At 34.8% G+C, this 26821-nt stretch overlaps 1 protein-coding gene across 2 annotated transcripts in view; it reads left to right on the top strand.

Moving 5' to 3' along the window:
• LOC142221739 (filamin-B) overlaps positions 1-19296 on the top strand; it is a 35191-nt gene extending 15895 nt beyond the window's left edge. For both annotated transcript variants that reach the window (XM_075291525.1, XM_075291524.1), the window contains exons 2-4: positions 8665-8825; positions 8892-9090; positions 18891-19296. In XM_075291525.1, coding sequence (XP_075147640.1) covers positions 8665-8825; positions 8892-9090; positions 18891-19186 — 656 coding nt within the window. In that variant the 3' untranslated portion in view covers positions 19187-19296. The remainder of the gene's footprint in view (positions 1-8664; positions 8826-8891; positions 9091-18890) is intronic.
• The last annotated feature ends 7525 nt before the right edge of the window (positions 19297-26821 follow it).

Genomic DNA, 26821 nt, shown 5'->3' with positions numbered 1-26821 from the left:
GTCGACAAACATGTTACACGTTTTCCGTGAAAAAGGAAAATTTTGCTCTTGAAACATGATTGGGGTGATCATATTCCTTCTCTGCGTGCATCGCTCAATGCGTACTACAATCATAGAGCCGCTCAACCTGCCAACAACCAGGGAGCAAAATTACGCAAACCATCGTTCAATGTGGAATACCTGCACAAAGCCGCTCAACCTAGTAATAACCAGGGAACAAAATCCAATCTCCATCAATCTGGAATACATCCAGGAAACAAACTTTGGCTCTGCCTGTCCAATTTCAATTGAACAACCAATGCTATACTTTCGACCTTACCTCAAGTGCACCAAAAAATCCTCACGTTTTTTTGTTGTTCCATAAAAAGCAAATGCGATTTGGTATAACCCAATATATTGGTTTTTAATTAATAATAGCTCTAATTGCGTCTTAAATTCCATGATGACGCTGCTTCTTATAAACGTAAAGCAGCGTTAAATACCGTGGCATGTCCTCCCATATAAATAAATGCTTAACACGCTCCACATTTTCAATGCATTCACGGGGCGAAACTGAATCCGGGCGAGATGGACTAAATACAGAGACTAATCTTTCACCTTTAGGTGAAAGAAGATAAAGCTGCTGCTTCCAGATTTCGTTATGTTTTCCAACTCCAATTCGTTGTTGTTAGCCTTTTTGAAATTTTCTTTTTGTGGAAAATGGCTTTATCCATTTTCTTTTTTTTGACAGCTAAGAATTTTTTTGATATCCTACTTCTGATTTAAAGGTTAATGCCATACAATTTTATTTGTAATATTTCGAAATATCGATCTGTATTTTTATTTTTTATTAATTTGATTTGCAGACTTCGCGTTCTGATTTGGTCAGAATTTGGGATCTCTAAACTAATAGGCAAAATATTGCTGCTGACGGTGCAGATATGGATATAGCCTTACACACACAGAAAAGGAATATGATCACCCCAAACGTGTTTTAAGGAGCCACCGTGGTGCAATGGTTAGCATGCCCGCCTTGCATACACAAGGTCCTGGGTTCGATTCCTGCTTCGACCGAACACCAAAAAGTTTTTCAGCGGTGGATTATCCCACCTCCCACCTGGTGACATTTCTGAGGGTTTCAAAGCTTCTCTAAGTGGTTCCACTGCAATGTGGAACGCCGTTCGGACTCGGCTATAAAAAGGAGGTCCCTTGTCATTGAGCTTAACATGGAATCGGGCAGCACTCAGTGATAAGAGAGAAGTTCACCAATGTGGTATCACAATGGTCTGAATAGTCTAAGTGAGCCTGATACATCGGGCTGCCACCTAACCTAACCTAAGAGCAAAATGTTATTTTTGGATGGTGAACAGACAATATTTGTCGCAAAAATTTAATTTTCTCCAAAATAACATTTTGCTCTTAAAATATGTTTGAGCTGATCGTATTCCTTCTCTGGGTACATAAACCGGTTTTTGACTATAATTTGGACCGTTTTTCGACACGTTTTTCGTCAGAATGCATGTTTTGGAGATACGTCAATCAGAGTGGCAAAAGTGATTCGAGAACTGGTTCAAACGCATGCAAAAGTGATAGATCTTTATGAGGAATATTTTGAAAAACAATAAAGCGATTTTCGATAATTAATAATTTCTCTAATCCCGAAATATAAAACGCAGTTAAAGGTCTCAAACTCTATCATTTAAAGTGTTTGTCGCATTTAAATGCTTATTGCCAGCAAGCACTTTTCTCGGCTAGAAAATGATTTTTCTCAAAGATGACCATGTATGGTTTTCGCGAAAATTACATGATTTAGTTAACCATTAAATGGATGCGCTATTACAAGATCGTCATGTGACCTATCGGGAGATTAAGAAAAACCTTAGGCAAAAAATTTTTATACCCTCCATCATAGGATGGGGGTATATTTATACCCTCCATCATAGGATGGGGGTATATTAACTTTGTCATTCCGTTTGTAACACATCGAAATATTGCTCTAAGACCCCATAAAGTATATATATTCTGGGTCGTGGTGAAATTCTGAGTCGATCTAAGCATGTCCGTCCGTCCGTCCGTCCGTCTGTTGAAATCACGCTAACTTCCGAACGAAACAAGCTATCGACTTGAAACTTGGCACAAGTAGTTGTTATCGATGTAGGTCGGATGGTATTGAAAATGGGCCATATCGGTCCACCTTTACGTATAGCCCCCATATAAAGGGACCCTCAGATTTGGCTTGTGGAGCCTCTAACAGAAGCATATTTCATCCGATCTAGCTGAAATTTGGTATATGGTGTTGGTATATGGTCTCTAACAACTATGCAAAAATCGGTCCACATCGGTCCATAATTATATATAGCCCCCATATAAACCGATCCCCAGATTTGGCTTGCGGAGCCTAAAAGAGAAGCAAATTTCATCCGATCCGGCTGAAATTTGGTACATGGTGTTGGTATATGGTCTCTAACGACCATGCAAAAATTGGTCCACATCGGTCCATAATTACATATAGCCCCCATATAAACCGATCCCCAGATTTGGCTTGCGGAGCCTAAAAGAGAAGCAAATTTCATCCGATCCGGCTGAAATTTGGTACATGGTGTTGGTATATGGTCTCTTACAACCATGCAGAACTTGGTCCACAACGGTCCATAATTATATATAGACCCCATATAAACCGATCTCCAGATTTGGTTTGCGAAGCATCAAAGAGGAGCAAATTGCATCCGATCTGGCTGAATTTTGGTACATGGTGTTGGTATATGGTCTCTAACAATCATGCAAAAATTGGTCCACATCGGTCCATAATTATATATAGCCCCCATATAAACCGATCCCCAGATTTGCCTTGCGGAGCCTCAAAGAGAAGCAAATTTCATCCCATCCGGCTGAAATTTGGTACATGAAGTTGGTATATGGTCTCTAACAACCATGCAAAAATTGGTCCACATCGGTCCATAATTATATATAGACCCCATATAAACCGATCTCCAGATTTGGCTTGCGAAGCCTCAAAGAGGAGCAAATTGCATCCGATCCGGCTGAAATTAGGTACATGGTATTGGTATATGGTCTCTAACAACCGTGCAAAAATTGGTCCACATCGGTCCATAATTATATCTGGGGCCCATATAAACCGATCCCCAGATTTGAGTTGCGGAGCCTCAAAGAGAAGCAAATTTCATCCGATCCGCCTGAAATTTGGTACATGATATTGGTATATGGTCTCTAACAACCATGCAAAAATTGATCCACATCGGTTCATAATTATATATAGCCCCCATATAAACCGATCCCCAGATTTGGCTTGCGAAGTCTCCAAGAGAAGCAAATTTCATCCAATCCGGTTGTAATTTGGAACATGGTGTTAGGATATGATCTTTAACAACCGTGCCAGAATTGGTCCATATCGGTCCATAATTATATATAGCCCCCATATAAAACATTCTCCAGATTTGACCTCCGGAGCCTCTTGGAGGAGCAAAATTCATCCGATCCGGTTCAAATTAGGCATGGTCGCTAACAACTATACCAAAATTGGTCCAATCACACAAAAATTGGTCCATATCGGTTCATAATCATGGTTGCCACTAGAGCCAGAAATAATCTACCAAAATTTTATTTCTATAGAAAATTTTGTCAAAATTTTATTTCTAGAGAAAATTTTGTTAAAATTTTATTCGCTTCATAATAAAATTTTCATAATTGTCAAAATTTTATTTCTATAAAAAATTTTGTCAAAATTTTATTTCTATAGAAAATTTTGTTCAAATTTTATTCGGTTCATAATCATGGTTGCCACTCGAGCCAAAAATAATCTACCAAGATTTTATTTCTATAGAAAATTTTGTCAAAAGTTTATTTCTATAGAAAATTTTGTCAAAATTTTTATTTCTATAGAAAATTTTATTTCTATAGAAAATTTTGTTAAAATTTTATTTCTGTAGAAAATTTTGTCAAAATTTTATGTCTACTTTGTCAAACTGAATTATATACTGTTACGTTTTTATATTTAGGCGTTTTTAATTACCCGACAATTAAAACACAGTTCTTTTAAATAACGACAATCTACAATTTATTTACTATGACTTCACACTTTACAATTCGTTCACACTGAAGTTATTCGTTTGACGCTTTAATTAAGACTGACTCGTTAGCAGCATGCGAGCGCTTTTATATATGACGGTGTGGCAATACGAGAACATTCTGGTAGCACTACAATATTCTGGCAACGCCAGAACATTCTTAGACAATGCTAGAAGGATCTACGACCATTAAGTCATTCATCTGGTGGCTGCTAAACACATACACACTCACATAGATATACGCTCGCATTACTACAAGAACAAAAACAATGACAATATACAATGAGATGAAATGAGAATGCAAAATAACAAAGCAAAGGGGTTGTTATCAAAGAGAGTGAGAACTTACATGAAAATAAGCAAACAAAAGAACATAAAAGAAATTCAGGAAAGTGCTAGAAAATGAATAGATGATTCCAACAAGTTATAACGAAATTTTATCGTTACAATTTGAAATTTAAATTAATGGAAACTAATTTAAATAAACTTAAATCTATAATTATCAAATTCGTAACACTGCCTCCCGCTTAAGCCTGTTCGTCCCGAACAGGCACAGAACCTGTTCCGTAAGGAGCCAATCGTTCCAGATGTACAACTTTCATCTTTGATCTAGGGCTGTCGTCCTTCTGAATCCGGTATACAACATCATTGATCTTCTTGATGACTTTGTATGGGCCTTCCCACTGTGTTTGCAGTTTGGGACACAGTCCTTTCTTTCGTTGCGGGTTAAATAGCAGAACCAATTCTTCTTCTTGGAAGCCCTCAGTATTTACAGCACGATCGTATCTCGCCTTCATTCTGTTGCTGACCATTTTTATTTTGTTGCGCACTGATTCGTGAACTTCTCCGAAAGTGTTTGGGATGTCGTTTCTGTTTTCTTCCATGGCGAGCTCATAAGGTTTAGCGCCGAATATCAGATCTCCAGGCAACTTTAACTCAGTTCCGAATAGAACATTGGCAGGTGTTCGAGAGGTGGAATCATGAATGGCAGATCTATACGACAGCAAAAACTTTGGTATATGCTCGTCCCAGTCCCTCTGGCCGTTGTCCACTACTTTTCGAAGATGTTCCTCCAGGGTGCGATTAAACCTTTCTACCATGCCATCGGATTGTGGATGTAATGGCGTAGTCCTCGTTTTCTTGATACCAAGGGATTCACACATCTCTTTGAATATGGCCGATTCAAAATTTCTTCCCTGGTCTGAGTGAATCTCGGACGGCACACCGTAGCGACATATCCAGTTTTTGTTGACCACATCCACAATCGTTTTTGCCTCTTGGTTTGGAATTGCATACACCTCCGGCCATTTGCTGAAGTAATCCATGACCACAAGGACATAACGGTTTCCAGAATCACTTACTGGGAAAGGGCCTGCCACGTCCATTGCTATTCTTTCAAACGGGGCTCCAGGTCTATACTCTTGCATAGGACCTCGACTTTTCCTTGATGGACCTTTCGCCTTCATGCACTTCTCGCAATTGGCTACCCATTCAGCAATTGATTTCTGGCATCCAACCCAGTAGAATCGTTGCTTCACTTTCTCGGCGGTTTTGGTTATTCCCAGATGACCTCCACTGGGACCATTATGGAACTCCGCCAAAACGTCTCTTATTTTGGAATCTGGAACGATGATCAAATTTCGGCTGCTTTTGCCATCTTCGCTTTCCCATTTACGTTGCAGGGATCCATTGACTAGAACTAAACTATCCCATTGAGCCCAGTATGCTTTCATAAGTGGACTTTCGGCTGCGATGTCTTTCTTGCTGGGTTTCTTATTTTCTTGTTTTGCCGAAATAATTTTTCTCAGAATGGGATCTTTACGTTGCTCTGTTGACCAGTCTGTGCCAGATTCGATGTGTAACTGCCTGACATTTACAACTGTCTCCTTTGGTTCAGCCTTCGAGTAGCGTCTGTTTTCTACATTGCAATGCCGTCGTGTCAAGGCTTGATCAATAACTTGTTTGCCACCTTTTCTATTATCCGCAAAATTTGAATTTGAGTCGCTTGGCTTTGTGGTCGCCTTCTTCTGATTATTGTTTAATGGAGATGGCGAGATTGACCCCGACGTTTTACGCCACGCTTTACATTCCCGGGAAAGATGTCCAGCCTTATCACAGTTATAGCATTTCATTCTAGATTTATTTGCTTGCTGCTTCATTTCTTGCATTATCTGCTTTAGAGCCTCTTTTACCAATTCAATGACCGATTTCGATTCTTCACACTCGGTCTCTACTCTGCGTACTTTGTGAATTTGAGGCCGTGCCAGCAATCTCGCAGTCTCTTGTACAAGTGCAAATGTTACTGTTTCTGTGAATGTAGCTTTTTGTGCGGCATATGTTGCACATTTTATCTCAGGGTCTCGAATGCCATTCACAAAAGTCTCAATCTTGATACGATCTATAAGAGGATGATTCTCTCCAGGGTATGCCAAAAGCACTAGCCGCTCAACTTCTGTTGCGAAGTCTTGTAGGGTCTCGTTTGATTTCTGGACTCTACCTCTTAATTCCATTCTACAGATGTCTTGCTTGTGCTCTCCACCATACTTGCGTTGAAGCGCCGCTATTACTTCATTATAGTTATTTCTAGAAGCAGCGGGAATGCTTTGTATCACATCAGCAGCATTGCCCTTTAATGCCAATAGAAGTTCAATTGCTTTATCATCGTCATTCCACAAATTTCTAGAAGCAACCATTTCGAATTGGAATTTGAAGACATCAAATGACGTTGAGCCATCGAAAACAGGAGTTTTGATTTTTGAGCCCTCGATGACGCGCACTGGACCACCTTTAATTTCCAGCTCTGACATTTTTTTCTCGATGTGCAGAAACTTCTCATCATGAACCATAATTTTCTCATCCACGGAAAGAACTTTCTTATCCAATTCCACAATTTGATTTTCTATATGGTCCACACGTTTCTCCATGCCTTCAGAAATTTGTTGTAATTTTTCGTTGACCATTCTAGAATTTTCGTCGAATTTTTCTTCCAATTTTCTAGAATTTTCTTCCATTTTTCTAGAATTTGCTTCCATTTGTAGGGCATTTTCTTTCAGCAATTTTCTAGAATTTTCTTCCATTTTTCTAGAATTTTCTTCCATTTTTCTAGAATTTTCTTCCATCATTTTGCTCAAAGCATTGAGCATTGATGTGTAATCCACAACATTCGAAGCCACAGATGGAGTTTCTACACTGCTTGTATTGACGAGTATTGATTCATCAATGTCTTCCTTATAATCAAACTCATGCGTCGCAATGTCCATATTACGCCGTTCAAACTCTTCCAGTAGACGCTTTTGAAGCTGGGCCTTATTGCCTGTTGTCGGCAGCTCCAGTTTGCTCAATTCCTTTTTTAAGTCTTCCACTCGAAGCTCATTAAACTTCATTGTAGATTTTTTTTCGTTATTTCACTTCCGACACCAATTGTTACGTTTTTATATTTAGGCGTTTTTAATTACCCGACAATTAAAACACAGTTCTTTTAAATAACGACAATCTACAATTTATTTACTATGACTTCACACTTTACAATTCGTTCACACTGAAGTTATTCGTTTGACGCTTTAATTAAGACTGACTCGTTAGCAGCATGCGAGCGCTTTTATATATGACGGTGTGGCAATACGAGAACATTCTGGTAGCACTACAATATTCTGGCAACGCCAGAACATTCTTAGACAATGCTAGAAGGATCTACGACCATTAAGTCATTCATCTGGTGGCTGCTAAACACATACACACTCACATAGATATACGCTCGCATTACTACAAGAACAAAAACAATGACAATATACAATGAGATGAAATGAGAATGCAAAATAACAAAGCAAAGGGGTTGTTATCAAAGAGAGTGAGAACTTACATGAAAATAAGCAAACAAAAGAACATAAAAGAAATTCAGGAAAGTGCTAGAAAATGAATAGATGATTCCAACAAGTTATAACGAAATTTTATCGTTACAATTTGAAATTTAAATTAATGGAAACTAATTTAAATAAACTTAAATCTATAATTATCAAATTCGTAACAATACGTATTGGATCGATCTTTTTTGATTTAATATATACCATGTATGGACTTACATACAATTTAGAAGATGGTGTTAGGAGGTTTTAAGATACCTTGCCATCGGCAAGCGTTACCGCAACTTAAGTAATTCGATTGTGGATGGCAGTGTTTAGATGAAGTTTCTACGCAATCCATGATGGAGGGTACATAAGCTTCGGCCTGGCCGAACTTACGGCCGTATATACTTGTTTTTTGCTCATTTGTAACACTAAAAATTAAATAATGTACAATGTTATGTAACCCAAATTTTGATTCCATTTGAATCGACTTGTAAAAATATAGAAAGTAGATTAGTCGAATTTGAAGATTACAAAGAGCCGATGGAAAATTCGGCTTTTGCATACCTATTGTACTCTTATAAAAAATATACATAGATTAGATACATAGATTTAAAGTTAGGATACTTCCTCAAAAAAGCCAGACCAAAAACATAGCATTTTAGAAAACTTTTTTCGTCTAATAGCAGTGGCTCTGTATATTTCTTGAATCTCTTATGTTATTCTAAACAATGCATTAAATATCCTTAAATTTACAGATAAATATCCTTCTCAACCTTCTCAAATATTCGTTGCCCCTGAACTAACAGATCCCAGCCGTGTGCAGTTACTGCATTTTCCCAATGGAGCTCTGATGGTCAATACAGATGTTAATTTTATAATAAAACGTAATGGGGTTAAAGGAAATTTCGAAGTTAAGGTATGTGGAATTTCATATAAAAATAAAAAATAACAAAAAAACAACAGCAATAATTACATATTACAGATGGAGAATCCTTTTGGACATTTGATGTATGTGCCTCTGAGAATATTAGATCCTGAACGTTTTGAAGTTGGCTTCAATTTGAATGAGCCTGGTTTATATAAAGTTCATATTAAATGTAACTCCGTTCCATTGCCAAAATCACCGTATATCATAGTGGCTGTACAGGGAAATGAACAAGGATTGAACAATAGGGCAGAGTGTAAGTACAACCAAAAAACAATATGTTAATTCTTTCCTCCCAAATGACATTTTAGGCCAAAAATCATCGTTTACCATTTGCTTTTCGCTGCTAGGAACTTTGTTTGGAAAAAAGTATATGACTCTTTTGCAGGTTTTTATGGCTAATTGCATCTTCTTTTATATCGATTTAGTTCTCAAGTTTTTGTTCTATAACACTAATAGTCTAGAAACAAATATTCTGTATTGATAGTATCAATCACAAAATTAAACAAGTATATACGGTCGTAAGTTCGGCCAGGCCGAATCTTATGTACCCTCCACCATGGATTGCGTAGAAACTTCTACGAAAGACTGTCATCCACAAATTTCAACTCATTCGGATGAAAGTTGCTCCTCCAAGAGGCTCCAAAACAAAATCTCGGGATCGGTTTATATGGGGGCTATAAATGATTATGGACTGATATGGACCACTTTTGGCATGGTTGTTAAATATCATATACTACCACCACGTACCAAATTTCAACCAGATCGGATGAATATCGACCAATTTTTGCATGGGTGTTTGAGGCCATATATTAACATCACGTACCATATTTCAACTGAATCAGATGAAATTTGGTCTTCCAAGAGGCTCCGGAGGTAAAATCTGGTGATCGGTTTATATGGGGGATATATATAATTATGGACCGATATGAACCAATTTTTGCATGGTTGTAGAGACCATATACTAACACCATGTACCAAATTTCAGGCGGATCGGATGAAATTTGCTTCTCTTAGAGGGTCTGCAAGCCAAATCGGGGGATCGGTTTATATGGGGGCTATATATAATTATGGACCGATGTGGACCAATTTTTGCATGGTTGTTAGAGCTCATATACTAACACCATGTACCAAATTTCAGCCGGATCGGATGAAATTTGCTTCTCCAGTTTAAATGCACATTTCATTCACATTTCACATTCATTTACTGTGAAAAAGTTCCGTATTTGTAGGGTAATTATACTGTTTACGGAGAGGACGCACTTAGCTTCAATGTATGTATCGTAAAGTGAAAAGTGAACAATTGGTGACTCAAAATTTGGTAGATAAAAATTTTACAGATATTCTAAAGCGTAAACAATCATTTCGAAATCGTGTGAAAAAGAAATGACAGAAAAATCAAAAGTTACACAAGTTTTTTAAACGTTTGCTTTAATTTAGAATTTCCCGAAATTGGAAAAATTAGTTCAAAAGTTGTTGAGCATACCAGCAACTAGTGATTCACACAAAGAAGCTTTTTCTAGTTCAGGAGCTATAATAACAACTAAAAGATCACGCTCAAATCCAAACACTGTAAAGAATGTGTTACTCATACATGACAACCATGATATATTAAAAAATATAACAAGACAACCAGAAAACATTTTTGTTTTGTTTGAAGCCGCCAATATCGCCAAAATCTATCGGCTGTGAGCCGGCTTCGAGTCGCCGCCACGTATTTTTTTGTCAGCCGCCGTCGCCGACCAAAAGTACTCGGCGCAAGTCTCTGCTTCTAACATTGTGTAGTACGAGGGCGGTTCGGAAACTTCTTAGCCAACGCTTTTCTAGCAATTCTATCCCTTGATTAAATAGTTTTCCTCAAGGTCTTCAAAATAGTAGTTTACAACTGTAATTGCATCTTCATTTGAGGTAAAACGGTTGCCAGCAAGGAATTTTTTAGATTTGGGAACGAGTAAAAGTCACTGGGATTGCTTGACCAGTCTATTGTTTGGTCAAGAAACTCGTACTTTAATTCGTTGATTTTAGCCATTGTTAAAACACTCTTGTGCGCTGGTGCGTTGTCTTGATGAAAAAATATTTTTTTGTGTTGCCAGGACGTTTTTCTCGAGTTTGCACATTTAATTGACCCAAAAGGTTTATTGTTTTGCCCTTTTGCAGATAGTCAATCAATAAAATACCTTTGAAGTCCCAAAAAACCGTTGCCATAAACTTACCAGCCGATTGAATTGGTTTTGCCTTCTTTGGGGCACTTTCTCCAGCTTCAGTCCATTGTTTGGATTGTTCTTTTGTCTCTGGAGTATAGTGGTGGATCCATGTCTCATCAACAGTTATGAAACGACGCTTAAAATCCATTTTATTTCGCTTAAAACGATCCAAACAAGCTTGAGAAATGTTCATTCTTATGCGTTTTTGATCGACTGTTAACAAATGCGGCACCCATCTTGCAGAAAGCTTTTTCATCTGTAGTTCTTCATGCAAAATTAAATGGACTCGATCATTTGAGATGCCCATGATATTAGCAATTTCACGCATTTTTATTCGTCGATCATTTAATACCATATCATGCACTTTGGATATAATTTTTTTGTTGTTGCTGTTTTTGGACGTCCACTACGTGGTTCATCTTCAATGCTTGTACGGCCACGTTTAAATTCAGCAACCCAATTTTTTACTGTTGCATATGAAGGAGCACTTTCACCTAACACATTCACCATATCATTATGAATTTCTTGTCCCGATAACCCTCTTTTAGGTAAATATTTAATGACTGCACGCATTTCTATTTTTTCTATTGTAAAAAAAAATTGCGAATGCGTCAATGTTAATTATTAATTAATTATAATTTATAAATTAAGTCGCAGATTACTTTACTATCTTACCAACATTAATCAAATACTGTCTTTTAAAAGATCTTTGTATATCTTGTACACGCTCACAAAAAATCGCTTCTGTAACATATACTCCCAAACATATTTTGCTTCAAGCATATACATTTTTGGCTATTGCCCAAACATTTATATGTTTGATCTCCTCCAATATATAATATGTTTGAAAGCATATTGGTCTAAACAATATATGTTTGGGTAGTCAATTTCCAAACATTTTGTATTTTTGCATCCAAATTCAATAATGTTGTCTTCCAAAAAACAATATGTTATTATGTGAACATATAATATGTTTGGAAGCATTTTGCACCCAAAAATATTATATGCTTAAAAAAATTCTCCCAAACAATATTGTGCTCAAAATTTTATTTATTTATTTATATATTTACAATCATAATGAATTATGAAAATAAACAGGTAATATAGGTGCTAACAACATAGGTTTTCGACCTGAATGCTCAAAATTTTGTTTCTGCCCAATTGTATATTCCCCGACATCTTTCTCACTTCCACGAGATTTTTTAGTTCTTAGCACCTTTTTCTGTAATACAAACATTGTAGAAGAAATTATTCAATTTTATGATTTTTTTATTTTAATTTTACCTTTTGCCGGACGGGGATTCATTTAATTTTACCTTTTGCCGAACGGGGATTCGAACAGCGGACCACACAGTTTGTAAGGATCAAAGAAGTAGCTGATCAATTGCCCAAGGAAAAATAAAATGTTAATTTTGTAATAACAAGCAACAACCACCAACTTAATTCAATATCGCTCCCTGTTAAATAGCGCTCCAATCTACTAAACACATATATGTTTATAGGCTATTTCTAAATTAATATATGTTTGCATTCAAGCATATTATATTTACAAACATTTTATGTCCCAAACATAATATGTTCTAACATATTAACATATATGTCCCAAACATGTTATGCTAGTTTATGAACATTATATGCTTGCACTCAAAAATATTGTGTTTAAAAATTTGTGTTCGAAACATATAATGTTTATAGCCAAACATATGAAAAACAGTCTTTTTCAACCGTGTAGTGTGTGAATGAATAAATAAAATAATAATAGAGATGGAAGTTTCCAAAACACCTAACTTTTTTTCTGTTTATACCGCGCTTTTTGAGCTAGGCTAAGAAGTTTCCGAACTGCCCTCGTATATGGCTTCTAACAACCATGCAAAAATGGGTCCATAATTATATATAGCCCCAAATATAAGCCGATCCCCTTATTTCACTTACGGTTCTTTAATTACCACGCAAAAATTGGTTCATATCGGTTCGTAATTTTTTACAGACTCCTCTATATATGAGTTATGTACGTATTAAATCTTTCTTTATTGTCTAACATATGGAGTATATGGATTAACTTATAATTTAGAAAACGATGTTTAGAAGTTTTAAGTACCATGCCATCGGCATCACAACCCCAGTAATTGTGGATTACAGCCTTTAGTAGAAGTTTCTACGCTATCCATGGGCTGGCCGAATTTACGGCTGTTAAACCCTAAGAACGTTCCGTGGGATTGTTCATCTCCTAATTCTACTGATGTTCGTTACTAACGCACACTCACGCACGATATAGTTTGGTAGTACTCACGAAGAAATTATTTTCGTGACTCACGCTCACGCACGACTTTTGGTTTGTTAATCACGCTCACGCACACTCACGCCGTTGTCATCAGCGTGACTCACGACTCATGTGTGAGCCACAAAATTTTTCGTGATTCACGACATTTTCGTGTCACGGCTGATGAGACTGTGAAGTGTATCTATGTTTTTCCAATTTCCATGAAACGCACATTTAATTGAAATTTCTTCAGAAATTATAGAATCAATCGCCCAACTTAATTAAAAAATTAATTGATACAAATAAATTAATTGAAATTTTTAATTGAATATTTTAAAAATTCAATTAAAATGTTTAATGAAAAAAAATGTTGATGATATTTTGAATATTGAAACAAATATTGAACAATAAAGAAGTCTAACGCCCATTTTCATGAATCCCTGTTAGTGCTCCCTTACCTAACGAACTTTTAAACCGTACTACGGACATATCTGACTTCTTGCTTATATATTCCATATGTCAGTTAGGATCTTAACTGCTGAAAATTCTCAGTTAAAGTTAACCGGAGAGAAGATATTTCGATTTTACTTTCTGTTAACTGGGAGTTAAAACCTAACAGAGCTACATGAAAATTGCCGTAATTCATATAATATAAAATCGATCTCAAGCTTGAAAAGCAACTAGTCTTCTAGGTCTTCTTTTCTGAAAAAATAGCTTTGCCTTCATTTTGTCTGTACATAATGCGCATTTTTAAAATGTTGCCAGCAACATTTCAGCGGGCAGAAAAGAATTCAAAGGGGCAAACAGGGCAATCGCAGCACTTTCGTTGCTGCAATTTTCCTCTATGCATGGCACTATTTTCATAACATAATTCGAAGCCTTTTCGCACGTTTACCTGTTAATATATACTCAGACAGTCTACCTACAATAAAATCCTTGGATTCTGTGGTCCTTAACTCGAAAACGGCCACTGCCGCAAATCTCTCAACGAGATGGCTGAGCAGTACAATATTCACCTAATATGTCAAGCAGATGAGTTAGCAAGGATAGGAACTACCTTACATATTCCAGGGGAACTAGAATCTGTTGGTATGTCTCTGGCAACCTGCAAGCTCTTACTGCGTGAGAAGGCCGTCATGATGGCAAATGTTCGATGGGAGAATTGCAAGGGTTGTAACGACACCAAGCAAATATTGCCCCATTTAAACTTGAACCGCACACTAGATATGCTAGTGTTCTCAAGACGTCAGATATCACTTCTGATATCTGCTATAACGGGTCGCTGCCTGATAGGCTAAGTTGCAAAAACTATTGGTGCGAAGTATAATGACAATTGTATGAGCTGTCATGATGCGGAGGAAAAGGAATCAATTAAACACCTCCTGCATTTTGTGTAAGGCGTAAGCAAATTTTAGGGGCATATAGCTTTAGATTACTGGCGGACCTGGAAAACGTTAACTTAAACAGTTTGTTAATGTTTTTGGAGCAATCTGGTTGGTTCAGCAAAAGAAAATAATAGAGAAGGTTCAGTGGTTAAAACTAGAAGGTCCCATATGTAATAGGTACTTTTAGTTAAATGTGGTATCACAATGGACTGAATAGTCTAAGTGAGCCTGAAACTTAATCGGGCTGCCACTTTAACCTAACCTACCTGTTTTTTTTTTAGAAAATAACCTAAAAGTAAATTTTCCGGGCAAAATGCAAAAAAAGTGTGAATTTTTACAAGAAAAGAAACCGTCATTTTGAAAAGTCAACTTTTCAATTTTTGTAAAATTTTAAATAGGTGACTTTCGAATTTTGCGATTATTTAAAACTATTGACGTCGCTAGCTTATAAAACTGCTGTTAGCTCTATAGTTATCGTAAAATGTACAAATGTATGTCCTTCATTTATATTGCATAACCTTTTCTCTTTTTCAATTTACGTAATTAAAAGCAAGCAAACAATAATTGTAGACAAATTTGTCATATAGCGGAAATTTAAATTTTAAATTTAATTTAAATAATTTTTCAGCTTTTTTGTGATATTTTTGTGTAGGTTAGGATTATAAAGATATGGTAACTCTGATTACAAGAGTTCTATCTTTAAAATCCTAACCTACACAAAAATATCACAAAACAGCTGAAAACCTAATCCATCAAAACATTAACGAACACTTAAACTCTTTATTAAAATAAGAACAAGTATATACAGCATTAAGTTCGGCCTGGTTCGATCTTAAATCTACCACCATCAGAGGTGGTCTGTCGTAAACTGTAACAACAACAATTTTCACAGTTTCAGGAATTTGATGACGCTTGCATTCAAACGTTTATGCTTGCGAATTGTGCAAATTGCATTTAAGTAAAAATTTCACAATAATATTTTAAAAAAATTCTAAAATACTTCAATATGACGTTTCCATAATTTAGGATATTAAAAATAGTTTTTGAAATCAAATCTAAGAATTGCGCAGATGTTTTTGACATTTACTACGTTTTATACAGGTATATGACGTTTTCGACGTTTACAACTTTTTGACAGTAAAAAACTCAAAAGCAAAAAATGCTACTCGGACCAACTCTGAACACCAAGAGTCAAATATAATAGTTTCCTTTGAAAACTTTTCATCGAAGTATGTTTCTTGAATTTCCGGTGGATTTGATGGCATTTGATAATCTCCGAAGTAGATCGGTTCAGTTTTGTTTGATTTTTAAAGGAATTTTAAATATGTCCTCTAAGTGAGCTAGAAAATCCAATGTAATAATGCCTTTCATATGATTTGAAATCGAAGTTCTATAGAACATTACCCCCATTACTCAAATGAGCACGTATGTAAAATTTTACATCTAGTTTCGTGCACCTTCTGGTTCTACTATGCCCTTAAATTTACAATTTCAAAAATTCAAAACGGGAGAATGGTCGGGGGACTTATCAAAATATGGATCGATGTGAAGCAAATTCGACTCATGTTTTGTAGACCTAAAATAAGTCTATATATCGAATTTCAAGCAAAACTACTGAACATTTGCGGTGTCTTGAAGCCCAGAAAGTCAAATAGGGAGATTGGTCTATATGAGGGCTTTACCAAAACCAATTTACCAATTTCAAGCAAATTGCGTTGTCTAAAAGTCCAAAAATCAAATTGGGAGATAGGTCTATATGGGATCTGTACCAAAAAATGGACTGATATTCACCCATTTTGGCCCTAAAAAGTCTGCTAAAAATATACGAAGTTTGCTGTTACATTTTTGAACTTTGAGGTCTGTCGGCCAAAAGCTCGTAAAAATGTTACCCTAAGCATTTCCAAGAATCAGAAATAGGTTTTGGTATATGCCTCCCCTATAGTATCCTTAAAAGCTCCCAAATATGATTAGCAAATATTTTGTTTGCTGTTATGCCTTCATCTGAGAAATATTCAGATTTTTTGGCAAATACAATACATATTTTTAATATGTTATGTTGTTTTATTGTGTTACGATAGCCCAAGGATTAACATATTTCTTTGTTTCGATGAAACTAAAACATGGTTAACGGCAATCAAGTTTAAAAACTAGCAGACAATGTTTGCTTTTTCAACAAACAGTGACTGCTGTCCCCTTTTCAGCAGACTTTCTGCTGTTTTAGCAGCCTTTTCAGCTGTGTCTACATTGGGTGTAGATTCTTAATTTCAACCAAATCGGATATAAACTGAGGTGTCTACACCCCCATAACGTCAAATCGAGAGTTCGTTCTATATGGGGACTATACCAATACATGGGCCGATATACACCATATACGGCACACTTCTTTGTGGACTTAAAATAGCTCTAGATTAGAGGTTTGATAGAACTCTCGCTCACTCACACTCACGAAAAGAAAAGAAAATTAGTACTCACGCACGAAAATGTCGTGACTCACGAAAAATGTTGTGACTGACGAATAATTTTATGAGTAATTTACCTTAGGGACGTGTCAAAAATCACGCTCACGCACACTCTCATCAACGTGACTCACGACTCACGCGTGAGTCACGAAAATTTTCGCGAGATACTCTAGATGCTCAACACCCCAAATTGGGGGGTAGATTTTTATGGGGGCTATATCAAAACCCGGACCGAAATAGTCCATCTTCGAACTTGGCCTGGTTGGTTACATCGTCTTAGAATTTCTCCCAGATCAAGAACATATGTACTTTATATAGTCAAAAATCGAGATTTCGGTGAGTTACAACTGGAATGGCAAACTTATTATACCACGATCATGGATATAATAAAGTCAGTTAAGAAAATAATTGAAATTGTTTACGTTTTTAATTAACATCTTTATTATACCAACTAAAATTTTAATTTAACCAAAAATATTCCTAATTATTAGCCCAATCAAATTTCATCGTTTTATATAGAAGAGTCTATAAATAATTATGAACTGATATGAAAGAATTTTCGCATGGTAATTAGAAGGACACATTTCAGATAAAATATGTTTCCTCATGGGGCTTCCGAAGCTAAATCTTGGGGATCGGTTTATATGGGGGCTAATTATGGACCGTTATGGAGGAAATTGTGCATGGTTCTTGGAGAAAATATACTAACATCGCGTACCAAATTTCAATAAGATCGGATGAATTTGCTCTTCCAGGAGGTTTCACAAGCCGGTTTATATGGGGCTATATATTAATGGACAGTTGCAGACCAATTTTTGCATTGTTGTTAGAATGCATATACTAACATCACGTACCAAATGTCTACCAGTTCGGATGAGATTTGCTCTTTCAGGAAGGATATGGCCCATTTGTCATCCACCATACTTTTGCCAAGTTTCAAGTCGATAGCTTGTTTCGCGCGGAAGTTGGCGTGATTTCCAGATACAGATTAACGGACATCGTAAGGTGGACTCAGAAGTGTCCACCAGTATTGGATCTTAGACCAATATTTCAATGTGTTAAAAACGGAATGACAAAGTTAGTATAGCCCCCATCTTATGATGGAGGGTGTAATAATTAATTGAAAGTACGAAAGAAATCAAATAATTGTTAACCAATTATATGTTTTGTGTTTCTAGTAATTCTGTGATTGATACTATCTTTTTCGTGATTGAAACAAATTCAATTAAAATAAATAATTGGATCAGTTAATTTCGTGATTTAATCAGATCTTTTTTCTATGTCAAGACACATTTTACAATTTTTGAGTTTCATTAAAAACTGTATTGAGGATTTTAATTGAAAAAAAAAATGTTATTGATATTTCGTAGTTCGCATAGCTCGTTTTTATCAAAGAAATTGTTCCTTAATATAGTGCAAAATTAATTTAAATATTAAAAATTGTCTATAGCTTATAGCGATTTGAGTTGATTTTATTCAAATTTATTGTAATAATTATTTTTTTGTTTACCTAAAAATTAGAAAAATACTATACAAATGGATTACACAAAAACAAGCGTAAATAAATTTTGAATTTGACAAAAAGTATTTTCTTTGTTGTATCATGTTGCAATTGCAATTTATTTTAGTTTAATTTTCTAAAAAAAAATTCATAAAGGGTTCATTTTTTTGGGGTTTATGTAAACATTTTACTGTAATAAATTCTGATCTTATCATAGTTTTATAAAAACTTATTTGTTCTATTCCAGTACCAAATTTCAAATCGGATGCATCAAAAGTTGTTCATCGTGGCCTGGGGCTGAATCATGTCATTTTAAATGAGAAAAACGAATTTATCATAGATGGGTCAACAGCAGGCAATAATATCCTATTTGTGGGCATATTTGGTCCCAAAGGACAGTGTGATGAAGTCATTGTCAAACATATTGGTAAGAATGTCTATAAAGTTACCTATCAAGTTCAAGATCCCGGGGACTATCTTTTAGCTGCTAAATGGGGAGATGACCATATACCAGGTTCTCCGTTTTCGTTAACTACGAATTAAAATAAAGTAACACTTTTATAAATATTACAATGTATTTTAGATCTATGGCCATACATATATGTAGCATTTTAGATTACTTCGAAATAAAGAGCTTTTAAAAATTTAAGAAAGTATTTGTAATTATTTAATTTATCATTTGACGCTCTTTTTCACAGAATCGCCAAATTGATACTAAATTTAACTTGTTTTTCTGGCAAAACAATTATTTATTTTTAGTTTAATTGTATTTTCCAATCTTTCTAAAAGATGTGAACTTAATGTGAGTATATATTCCAATCACACTACAAATGAGTTCATTGTAAACTAAAGCAGAAGAAATATTTCGTATGATGACGAAAATTGTAAGAATGAAGTTCTGCTCGGTAAATATGGTTATGTTTTAGTTAATTTATTCTTTTATCAGTGGTATTTAAAAGGCATACATGGACGAAAAACACTATTTTTTCAAATGTTTTGGTGTAAAAATTATATGTTTGAAACTCAAATTTACAGCACATAATTTTCATGTACTGGTATAAAATGTTTGGCACATGTATGTTTATACACATTTTTTTTTTGATTTCAAGAAAAATCGTTTCATTTTTTTTAATTGAAATGTCTTCAATCACGAAAATGATAGTATCAATTACCCATTTTGATTAAAAACCAAAACGATTTTCAATTAAAAATTTAATTGAATTTTGTCACGGAATCAGTTAATTGTGTGATTAAATCAATTAAAAAAGTGATTGGTTTTTGACATAAAATTCAATCACTGTTTTAATTGAATCAATTAAAAATTTCCACAATTCCACAACAAAAATCAACCTATTTCATTGATTCAATTAAATAATTAATTGATATTGACAATAAATTTCAATCAAAAAAATTATATATTGCGCCCCCTAAATCTCTTTTAGTTTTATTTGAGGTAAAAGAAAATATGCGTTTCTTGTAAAAAATATTCAATATTTTATTCTGTGAATTATTCAAAAGACAAAAAATTTGATTCTTGTTATGTGTGTGTTTTGTTCTAACATAACTTAGACATACAATTACGATCAATAACAACTAAATAATATAAATCATTATCTTCCTTATCATAACCATGTTAGCATGTTCCTACTAATATGTAGATGCGCCTAGATATCCAATAAATCAGCAGCATGTAAATTAGTTTTTCTGAAAGTAAACAGAATAACTAGAACTTATTTTTGTTCAATTAAAAGTTAATTTTGTTAAACATTACTTGTATAGAATATCAAGTTGAATTCTTAGTTTCAGGTTGCAGATTTATAATCTTCTTTTGCCGTTGTTGTCTTTTAGCGTAAAAGGTGTAATTTTAGTAGCAATTTCTTTCCAAAATTTTCAATAATTTAAATCGTCTATTAAAATTTGAACCAATCAGAGACAACAAAAATGACAAAGCAATGTAATATTTGGTATTATATTGATAATTCTTTGCAAATACTGGAAATAAAATATACATATATGGAAATGGATATTTTTATTATTTTCGGATATTTTTTCAGATTTTTAAATCCAAAAGAAATAAACTTTTTTACCATTACATAGAGCTGTAATGCAGCTCATTTGGTTATATATCAGATATGCTGCTCTCTACTTGGATTGAAACTGAAAAAGTCGGGTAAAACACTAATGCAATTTAATGCCAACGCTACTTCACATCTTGAAGGTGAATCTTCCAACGAACCCATACCGTTCTTGGTTTTAAGAAAACTAGTAGTGAAAAAAATTAAAATGTTAAAAGATCAATACGGTACCCACCTTTTGATTGCAAACATATTCTTATATGTTTATATATTTGATAAAATGATGGAGTTGATTGATTGACCAATTTCATGAAATAAAATTGCTCACTAAAAGAAATGAATAAAAAATATAATATTTTAGTCCGGTTAATGTAAACAGGCTTCAATGGAAAACGGTATTCACATTTCACAATTGCTTACCTTCAATAAACGCCCAGCAAAAACTAGGTAACCACAACTCATTACAATTTGCATTACCAGCAGTAAAAGTCTCATAACACGTTGCATTACATTGCGATGAATTATGACTAACTTATAATGACAATAATAAATATTTCTCAGTAATTTGTAATGATTATTCTCAAAATGTAATGCAGTTGACCGATAATGGCTTCATATAAATGATTATAAATGAATGTTGGTAATAATAACTAATTTAACTCACTAGTTGTTTTAGTAAGTTTTCTAGTTCATTCTGAGTTATATGTACATCCAAATCTACATCTCTCCTAATGGATTCGTTATAAACGGCATTCTGCATTGTATTCTTTTTATTATTTTCATAAGGTTTAACATACACTGAAAGAAAATATTGTGAGGCCAAATTTTTTTGCGAGTTTTGCTTAGCATAGAAGACGCATAACGATATTTGCCTTGTCCAAGAGATAAACTGTTTAAGAAAGTTGTTTTGTCCTTACAGTTCATTCGACTTAAAAATGGGTATAATTACATGAAAAATATGTTTGCAGGACTAATATTAACTTGGCTTTAATAATTCTAAAAAACTCTTTACAATTAATGAAATTGTCTTCAAATTTGTTGACTTTTGGTATTTAGCAAAGCTAAGAAGGATTAAAAAAATGCGGATGTCTTTTAATACTTTATCGTCGTTTTTTACTTGAAACATAGCATTTGAGTTATAGTTAAACAGTTTCTAAAGGACAAGAACAAGAAGTCGAAAAAAATCCGAAAGATTCAAATTCGTCTCCTAGTATCTCTTCAATTCTCCGTTTCTTTGGCTCGGAATCAATACCAAATTAATTAGTGTAAAGACAAAATCCTTGGAACCGGACAAGCTTTTTTTCAGCGTAGAGACAGAAGTATTTATTTTCGAGATTTGGATATCTGAGGAAATAAGTAGTTCTTTTACAAACTACGAACAACTGATTACATATTATGTGACCATATGCTCTTTATACACTACTTATTTCATGGCCGAACGTATGCCTGAGGTGAAGTACTTTCCTCCTAGGACATGCGTATGTAAATGTAATCCGGAGCGATGCCAATTAATAAGTGGTTATTAATTTTTAAATAGGCTTACCTACAAGATTACCGGGTAATGAGAGTTTTTGCTGGGCGTAGATTGTTTTCCTTTTTTACAATACCACAAAACACAGGTAATTTCAAATGCATTCTGTCATATATTTTTTCAGTCCTTTACCGGTTGGCCATTTGTTGTTGCACACTATTGTATTCATGTTTTTCAATTTACGCTCAAAACTATTCAATTTCAATCACAAAGGTGATTGAAGAATCAATCACATGTTTAATTGGGAACGGAAAATTTTTCAATCACGTTTGTAATTGAAAATTATTTCCGAATTGATTAACAGATTAATTGAATCAATTAATATTTTAATTGGAAACGTAACAAATATCAATCATTTTTATACCCTTCACCACTACTGTGGTACAGGGTATAATAAGTTTGTGCATTCGTATGTAACGCCAAGAAATAGTGGTCATAGACCCACCTTTTAGTATACCGATCGGCTTACAATTAAATTCTGAGTCGATTTAGCGATGTCCGTCTGTCTGTATATGTAATTTTGTGCACAAAGTACAGGTCGCAGTTTAAGTCCGATCGTCCTCAAATTTGACATAACGTCTTTCTTCGGGTAGAAGACAATCGCTATTGATTTTGGAAAAAATCGGTTCAGATTTAGATATAGCTGTCATATATAGTTATCACCGATTTGTTCATAATTCACGTATTCATGAACCGACGTTCTTCAAATTTTGTCCATCTGAATGTTTTGTCAGTCCCGTAAAAACTGCCAAATATCAGCTAAATCGGTTCAGATTTATATATAGCTCCCATATATATCTTTCGTCCGATTTGGACTTATATGGCCCCAAAAGCGAGAGTTTTGCCCTGATTTGCTTCAAATTTTGTACAAGGAGTATGTTTAGTAGTATCGTTAATTGTGCCAAATTTAGTTGAAATCGGTTCAGATTTAGATATAGCTCCCATATATATCTTTCGACCGATTTGGACTTATATGGCCCCAAAAGCCAGAGTTTTGCCCTGATTTGCTTCAAATTTTGCACAACAAGTACGTTTAATAGTATCGTTAAGTGTGCTTAATTTGGTTAAAATCGGTTCCGATTTAAATATAGCTCCCGTATATATCTTTCGTCCGATTTGGATTTATATGGCCTCAAAAGCCAGAGTTTTGCCCTGAGTTGCTTGAAATTGTGCACAAGGAGTACGTTTTATAGTATCGTTAATTGTGCAAAATTTAGTTGAAGTCGGTTCAGATTTAGATATAGCTCCCATATATATCTTTCGCCCGATTTTCCGTCATGTGACCACAGAGGTCAAAGTTGTTATCCGATTTACGTGAAATTTTGCACACACGCTCACAAAAAATCGCTTCTGTAACATATACTCCCAAACATATTTTGCTTCAAGCATATATATTTTTGGGTATTGCCCAAACATTTATATGTTTGATCTCTTCCAATATATAATATGTTTGAAAGCATATTGGTCTAAACAATATATGTTTGGGTAGTCTAAGTTCCAAACATTTTGTATTTTTGCATCCAAATTCAATAATGTTGTCTTCCAAAAAACAATATGTTATTATGTGAACATATAATATGTTTGGAAGCATTTTGCACCCAAAAATATTATATGCTTACAAAAAAATTCTCCCAAACAATATTGTGCTCAAAATTTTATTTATTTATTTATATATTTACAATCATAATGAATTATGAAAATAAACAGGTAATATAGGTGCTAACAACATAGGTTTTCGACCTGAATGCTCAAAATTTTGTTTCTGCCCAATTGTATATTCCCCCACATCTTTCTCACTTCCACGATATTTTTTAGTTCTTAGCACCTTTTTCTGTAATACAAACATTGTAGAAGAAATTATTCAATTGTATGATTTTTTTATTTTAATTTTACTTTTTGCCGGACGGGGATTCGAACAGCGGACCACACAGTTTGTAAGGATCAAAGAAGTAGCTGATCAATTGCCCAAGGAAAAATAAAATGTTAATTTTGTAAAAACAAGCAACAACCACCAACTTAATTCAATATCGCTCCCTGTTAAATAGCGCTCCAAGCTACTAAACACATATATGTTTATAGGCTATTTCTAAATTAATATATGTTTGCATCCAAGCATATTATATTTACAAACATTTTATGTCCCAAACATAATATGTTCTAACATATTAACATATATGTCCCAAACATGTTATGCTAGTTTATGAACATTATATGCTTGCACTCAAAAATATTGTGTTTAAAAATTTGTGTTCCAAACATATAATGTTTATAGCCAAACCTATGAAAAACAGTCTTTTTCATCCGTGCAGGGAGTAGATTCAACATAGTAACTATGCATGTGAAATTTGATTGCAATCGGTTCAGATTTCGATATAGATTCCATATATATGCTTTTCCTATTTAGGCTAAACTGGCCAAATCGCCACTGCTAAGTCGAAAACTTATCAAAATGACTCAAATTTCCTACTACTCTATTACACATCTATCGACCGATAAATCATAAATACACTTTTGCGAAGTTGCCTCAAAATTAGTTCATATATAAATGTTTCCTATTTTTTTATACCCTCCATCATAGGATGGGGGTATATTAACTTTGTCATTCCGTTTGTAACACATCGAAATATTGCTCTAAGACCCCATAAAGTATATATATTCTGGGTCGTGGTGAAATTCTGAGTCGATCTAAGCATGTCCGTCTGTTGAAATCACGCTAACTTCCGAACGAAACAAGCTATCGACTTGAAACTTGGCACAAGTAGTTGTTATCGATGTAGGTCGGATGGTATTGAAAATGGGCCATATCGGTCCACTTTTACGTATAGCCCCCATATAAAGGGACCCTCAGATTTGGCTTGTGGAGCCTCTAACAGAAGCCTATTTCATCCGATCCGGCTGAAATTTGGTATATGGTGTTGGTATATGGTCTCTAACAACCATGCAAAAATTGGTCCACATCGGTCCATAATTATATATAGCCCCCATATAAACCGATCCCCAGATTTGGCTTGTGGAGCCTCTAAGAGAAGCATATTTCATCCGATCCGGCTGAAATTTGGTACATGGTGTTGGTATATGGTCTCTAACAACCGTGCGAAAATTGGTCCACAGCGGTCCATAATTATATATAGCCCCCATATAAACCGATCCCCAGATTTGGCTTGCGGAGCCTCAAAGAGAAGAAAATTTCATCCGATCCGCCTGAAATTTGGTACATGATATTGGTATACGGTCTCTAACAACCATGAAAAAATTGGTCCACATCGGTTCATAATTATATATAGCCCCCATATAAACCGATCCCCAGATTTGGCATGCGAAGTCTCCAAGAGAAGCAAATTTCATCCAATCCGGTTGTAATTTGGAACATGGTGTTAGTATATGATCTTTAACAACCGTGCCAGAATTGGTCCATATCGGTCCATAATTATATATAGCCCCCATATAAAACGTTCTCCAGATTTGACCTCCGGAGCCTCTTGGAGGAGCAAAATTCATCCGATCCGGTTCAAATTAGGAACGTGGTGTTAGTATATGGTCGCTAACAACCATACCAAAATTGGTCCAATCACACAAAAATTGGTCCATATCGGTTCATAATCATGGTTGCCACTAGAGCCAAAAATAATCTACCAAAATTGTATTTCTATAGAAAATTTTGTCAAAATTTTATTTCTAGAGAAAATTTTGTTAAAATTTTATTTCTGTAGAAATTTTTGTCAAAATTTTCTTTCTATAGAAAATTTTGTCAAAATTTTTATTTCTATAGAAAATGTTGTGAAAATTTTATTTCTATAGAAAATTTTGTTAAAATTTTATTTCTGTAGAAAATTTTGTCAAAATTTTGTGTCTACTTTGTCAAACTGAATTATATACGTATTGGATCGATTTTTTTATACCCACCACCATAGAATGGTGACGGGGGTATAATAAGTTTGTCATTCCGTTTGTAACACATCGAAATATCGATTTCTGACTATATAAAGAATATATATTCTTGATCAGGGAGAAATTCTAAGACGATATAACGATGTCCGTCTGTCTGTCTGTCTGTCTGTTGTAATCACGCTACAGTCTTCAATAATGAAGCAATCGTGCTTAAATTTTGCACAAACTCGTCTTTTGTCTGCAGGCAGGTCAAGTTCGAAGATGGGCTATATCGGTCCAGGTTTTGATATAGTCCCCATATAAACCGACCACCCGATTTGGGGTCTTGGGCTTATAGAAACCGCAGTTTTTATTCAATTTACCTGAAATTGGAAATCTAGAGGTATTGTAGGACCACAAATACGTGTGCCAAAAATTGTGAGTATCAGTCCCTATTTTGGTATAGCCCCCATATAAACCGATCTCCCGATTTTACTTCTTGGGCTTATAGAAACCGCAGTTTTTATTCAATTTACCTGAAATTGGAAATCTAGAGGTATTGTAGGACCACAAATATGTGTGCCAAACATTTTGAGTATCGGTCCATGTTTTGGTATGGTCCCCATATAAAACGACCTCCCGATTTGGGGTCTTGGGCTTATAGAAACCGTAGTTTTTATCCAATTTGTCTGAAATTGGAAATCT

This window comes from Haematobia irritans, chromosome 1 (genome assembly GCF_050003625.1).
Source record: "Haematobia irritans isolate KBUSLIRL chromosome 1, ASM5000362v1, whole genome shotgun sequence".
Lineage (NCBI taxonomy): Eukaryota > Metazoa > Arthropoda > Insecta > Diptera > Muscidae > Haematobia > Haematobia irritans.
This window is presented reverse-complemented; position numbering and strand designations above follow the sequence as displayed.